General features: G+C 44.9%; 1 protein-coding gene across 1 annotated transcript in view; it reads left to right on the forward strand.

Moving 5' to 3' along the window:
• SDHB (succinate dehydrogenase complex iron sulfur subunit B) overlaps positions 1-5248 on the forward strand; it is a gene marked incomplete at its 5' end in the record, with an annotated part of 6723 nt that extends 1475 nt beyond the window's left edge. The window contains 3 exons of the mRNA XM_010175629.1: positions 1954-2055; positions 2254-2376; positions 5026-5248. Coding sequence (XP_010173931.1) covers positions 1954-2055; positions 2254-2376; positions 5026-5103 — 303 coding nt within the window. The remainder of the gene's footprint in view (positions 1-1953; positions 2056-2253; positions 2377-5025) is intronic.
• Between the last annotated feature and the right edge of the window lie 475 nt (positions 5249-5723).

Genomic DNA, 5723 nt, shown 5'->3' on the forward strand with positions numbered 1-5723 from the left:
CTCCAGTAGCTCCATGTCCTTGTGCTGTTGGTGGCCCCAGCACTGGAGGCAGCACTGCAGGTGGGGTCTCAGGAGAGCAGAGCAGAGGGGCAGAATCCCCTCCCTCCACCTGCTGCCCACGCTGTTCTGGGTGCAGCCCAGGACACAGTTATTGGCCTCTGGGCTGTGAGCATGATGTGTTAGTGCTGGTCTTTGGATGTCTGTATTGAGCACTGTTTTATTTTGAGGGGATTTTCTGGGTATGTCGTGTTAGTTCAGAGTTTCTGCATAAAGCTGAAGGGTGTCTGAGGAACCATTTGAAGAGCTGGGAAACAATAGCTTTTTAAATTTCAAAAGTTCATAGTGCAGGTAAGTTCTTGTCTGGATTTCCTTGGCTGCCACAGTAAGTATCATTAAATCAGCAGTTTGTTTTTGACTTGTCTTGATGGATCCATCACTCACTTCACAGTTCAATGCTTGGCCTGTCAGTGCTCTGCTGCTGTGATCGTTGCTGTCGTGCTGTCCCTGAGTAAGGTAGATTTTGGCAGGTGGTAAAAGAGGAGTGAATGTGAACAGCAAAGAGGAAGGCTGCTTAAAAGGGATTCAATGAAAACACTTGAGCTACAGTCTTAATTCTCTGCATTGATCTTTGCAAGTTCTCCATTGTGTTATGTTTGCTGTGAAGTTAAAATCCGATGAATAATCGGGTCATGTACCTGAGATGTCAGCAGCACCGTGTGACTGGTGCTGTGATGTCCTAACAACTGCAGGATTTTACAGTCTGAAAGAATCTCTATCCAAGGAGAACAGTTCATTCTCTTGCACCACTTCATAATGATATCTGATCCCTATATACGGGCTAAAATGACTCTTAACTTCATGTATTTTCATAAAGCAACATCCTTGAAATCACTTTCTCATTTTAAGTAGAAATAGATAAACCTAAAAGCAGCTGCAAGAGCTGCCTGAAACTTTCTCACAACTAGTAAACTTGCTGTTTGACTCATTGCTGAAGTTACTCTTACTTTGAGAGTGGCCTGCATGCAGGAGATACTTGGATACAAAGTCAGCTGGAAAAACTCCCTCCTTTTTCTTTAAATCATCAGTCGTTTGAAGTGAAATTAGAAATAAGATAAATTTAGAGCAAAGAGGTCAGTAACTTTGACAAATCTTTCCAAAAGTGTATTAGAGCAGCCCCTCAAACGCAGTAGACTTGCTACAAGCTCCCAGGAGTTTTTGGCATCAGTTATCTTGCTAAACTAAATTTAATGAGACCTTTGTCCCAAAAAGCAACTTTCAAATACATCATTTGAGCCAGCCTGGACTCTGTCTTTTAGCCTGATTGTGCCAGGAGACTTGGGAGACCTCTGCTCCTCAGAGTGTCTTCTCCCCATTTCCATGTAGATCGTCTAACTTTTTCTTCAGTGTCTAAAAAAAAGGCCTTCATCTCTATAAAAATGGTGAAATAGTGGAAGACTCACATCATTCTTGTTCTTTAAGTGCTTGGGGATCCTCTCAAAGCATTATGAGCTTCTCTCCTAGGCTGTTGGGCAGACTTTGCTCTCCCTTCACTTCTGTAACACAGCCTTGAGTTATTAATCTGTTACATATCTGTTCCTTTCCTCAGCCACTGATTGGGACAGGCTGGAAGGAAGGAATGCAGGAACATCAAGCAATTTTCACATTTTTTTTCTTCAGTTTAATGCTTCTTCCTCCTTTTGTTACCAAAAAACCCCCCAAACAGTGGTTTATTGTAGTGGTTAATTGGGAGGATTGCATGTGGCTTGTTTCAGAGGACGTGCATGTAGGAATTGCTTTCATCTGGGAGTGCTTCAGAGTAAAGTTTTTGGGGTCACTAGAGGGGAAGATGGTGAGGGAAGCGTGTGCTTGTTGTGTAAATCCCCTCTTTAAAAAAAACAAGCTTCATCATGGGTTTCTGGAGTGGTTTGACTGTGGTTTCCCACCCCTGTGCAGGATGGGCTCTATGAGTGCATCTTATGCGCCTGCTGCAGCACCAGCTGTCCCAGTTACTGGTGGAATGGGGACAAGTACTTGGGTCCTGCGGTACTGATGCAGGTAAGGACAGATCCCATTTGTCACTTGGGATTGCTGAGGGACTCCCCATCTAAAAACCATCCGAATATTTGTGGGATAGTGTTACACAGTCCATCTCCTGGCCCAAAATTCCTCAGTTAGGTGTTGCTTTTTGAAATCTCACCCCGATTACAACACCTTGAAGAAGCCTTTGGTGTGTCGAATGCCACTGACTTTCAGGCCTATCGCTGGATGATTGACTCCAGAGATGACTACACAGAGGAACGCCTGGCACAGCTTCAAGACCCATTTTCTCTCTACCGTTGTCACACTATCATGAATTGCACAAGGACTTGCCCTAAGGTACGTGTACAACGTGAGTGTGGCCCTTCTGGGCTTACTGAGTTATTTCCAAGGTGTCTCTTTCAAACCAAGAGGAAAATATCTGCTTAAGCTTTTGTTTTCCTCAGGTTGGGTTGTTTTCCTCAGGTTGGGTTGTTTTCCTCAGGTTGGGTTGTTTTCCTCAGGTTGGGTTGTTTTCCTCAGGTTGGGTTGTTTTCCTCAGGTTGGGTTGTTTTCCTCAAGTTGGGTTGTTCAGTTTGGTTTTTAAAACAGTGAGTTACCAGCGATGTCGCTGCTGATAGTGACTGTACAAGAGGATGTGGCAATGTTTGTATTGCACATCACAGGAGGATCTCTTCCTCCTGAGCAAGGTTGTGACTTTGAGAACCTGTCTGTTAGTTCTGTAGGATTTAGTGTGACAGTAAGACCCTGGGTGTGTGAGGGACACTGCCAGAAACAGCACAGGGAGGTTTGTCCTGCCTAGTGCCATCAGTGATGTGAGCTTTGTGAGTCATACATTTAACCCACGCACGGTGTAACCTTAAACTCCCCAACAGTAGCAGCTATCACCAATAATATTGTGCAATTGCTGTAATGGAGAAGACTACAACAAGTTTTTGGCGCCTTTGGGGGATGTGTTTTATGCTGACATCCCGTCAGGGCATTTCCCAGAAGGTCTGTTCTCTCTAGTGAATTTCTTTGAGAACAGAGCAAGCTTTTTTCAAATCAGAGCGTGCCTCTTCCTCATCTTGCAGTGACCTTGTGCCTGTTGTTGGGCAGATTATCAAGTTTTGCTTTCCTGCCAGCTGTGCTGGTTTCTAACCAGCCTTTGTTTGCACTTGGTAGTGGAGTAATTCTCCTTGAGCTGTGAAATGTTATGAAGGCAAAATGTTTTGAGTGGATCATAGATGTGGGGAAGATGAGGTACTCGAGATTTGGGTTGGCAGGTGTTGGTCAGGAGCACTGCATGCTGATTTTTTTTCTGTCTTTTTTAGAGCCACCAAGATGATGAAGGGAGTGGAGCATCTCCCTGCTGAGGAAAGGCTGAGGGAGCTGGGGCTCTTTAGCTTGGAGAAGAGGAGGCTGAGGGGTGACCTCATTAATGTTTATAAATATGTTAAGGGCGAATGTCAGGAGGATGGAGCCAGGCTCTTCTCAGTGATGCCCAATGGTAGGACAAGGGGCAATGGGTGTGAGCTGGAACACAGGAGGTTCTGCTTCAACTTGAGAAGAAACTTCTTTCCAGTGAGGGTGCCAGAGCCCTGGGGCAGGCTGCCCAGGGAGGGGGTGGAGTCTCCTTCTCTGGAGACATTCAAGACCCGCCTGGACACCTTCCTGTGTGATCTCATTGAGGTTCCTGCTCTGGCAGGGGGATTGGACTGGATGATCTTTTGAGGTCCCTTCCAATCCCTGATATTCTGTGATTCTATGAAAATGATTCACTAAAAAACTAATTCCCCCTTTGTCCAAGGAGCTAGCTCGTGACCTGGTGCCAACCATTGTTCAGCTAAAGGTGAAGGTTCAACCTGAAGATCTGGTTGTGTGTAGGAATGTATGTAGCGCAGGGAAATAATGCTTGGTGTGAAGTTTGAGACACATTTATGGTTAAGAACACATTTCCACTCACATGCTTTAATCCTGGCTGTTGTCTCAATCAGCTCTGAAAGGCTGCATGGTGAGCTCTGCACTCGGGTCATTTCCTGTTCGTTCTCTATCCCGCGGTGCTGCGGCCGTAATCACAACGCTATGGCAGAGCAGTTGTGATCCCTCTCTCATTTGGGGATTAGACATGCTTGGTTTGGTAACAGTGCTGCAGGATTAAGGGCCATGTGTCTATATTATAGAGAAACCTTCTTAGGAAAGCTGAGCTGGCTTTTTTTGAGGAGCGTTTTCTTGTGACTTGTTCTTCTTGCTCACTTCCCTACTGTCCTCCAGTACACTGCTTTTTTTTTAGTTCAGACAAGGAGAAAAACCACATCTCTTGTACTGTCACTGTCAAGCTTTTACAAGGCAGTTTCCTGCCTCCAAAATTCATCTTGTAACACCCATAAAAGTGTTGAATTCAGTCCTGCTTGAGCTTTATTAAAAGTTCCTATCGCTCAGCCACTCATCCTCCTCTTTGATCCTCGCGTTGCCGATTAAAACCAGTTTTCCAAAGTCAAATGAATGGGGGTTTTTGTTTGGTTTTGGTTTGTTTTTTTTTTTTTTTCTTCAAACAGTGGGAAGTGCAGAGCCTGGAGTAGAGACGCAGTGGTTCAGCCTCCAGGTAGAAGTGTTGAGCTCCCAGCACTGTGTCTCTACTCCAGGCTGGTTTGTTTTTCCTTTGTAAATTGAGGCTGGAACACAGCGAACCTGCATCAGCACATGTTCACTGAGGAGTTGTGTGTACCATAGTGCCCAACCTGCCTGGAGCAGGCTCTGCAGAGCTCTCCCTCAGTATCCTGTAACCTTCCAGCAATTGAAAGAAAGCCGCATATTGGGCTGGACTCCAGCTTTTAGGAAAAAAATAAATAAATTAAAATGCACTGAGCACCTCCTCTGCCAGCAGTTTTCCTGAGGAGCAGCATATTTATGAGTTCAATATAACTTATATCAAGGCAATGGGGGGAGGATGCTCTAACATGCTGATTTCCAGGGGAATTAACTGATTTTTTTTTTTTTCCTTTTTAGGGTTTGAACCCTGGCAAAGCAATTGCTGAGATCAAGAAGATGATGGCAACTTACAAAGAGAAGGCGGCTGCTGCGTAATGCTGTTCGTAAACTGGAAGTGTAACACACAAACATGCTTTACCTGAGAGTAATTTACACCTGATTTAACAAGTGAAGGTTCCAACAGGGAGTTTGGCCTTTTTCCTATAGGTTTGCATGTAAAATAAATACTGTAAAGAACAAATAAGAGTTGTTACTTTATTAACAATATCAAATTGATGCTTCTGCCTCTGTCGTAGAATCCCCAACCTCGCTGGTTTCAGCAGCTGGGGTCACCTCTGAGGTTCTGCTGTGGGATGAGGATTTGAAAGTGGCTCCACAGCAGAAATGAAGAGAAGCAGAATTTCTGTGGAGACCTTAATCCTTTGTCTTTAAAATGAATGTGTGGGGAAAAACCTGCAAGCAAGAAACCTGTGACAGATAGCAAAAAGAATGGGAGCAGCTGGGAAAGAGGAACGTTGGAAGAATCTTCCCCAGCCCTGAAATCCCCTGAGCTCCTCACTTTGCTCCTTGCCGAGGACCTGGAGCTCAAAGGGTGCAGGCAGGTGGCAAAATACCAGTGGCGGTGCCACTGGGAAAGAGGCGTCTTGTCTCTGCCCTGCTGAGATGCTCATTTTTATTCCAAGTCCTAAAGTGGATGAGATTTATTAGAACAAAAT

This window comes from Antrostomus carolinensis, unplaced genomic scaffold, assembly GCF_000700745.2.
Source record: "Antrostomus carolinensis isolate BGI_N321 unplaced genomic scaffold, ASM70074v2 scaffold46529, whole genome shotgun sequence".
Taxonomy (NCBI): Eukaryota; Metazoa; Chordata; class Aves; order Caprimulgiformes; family Caprimulgidae; genus Antrostomus; species Antrostomus carolinensis.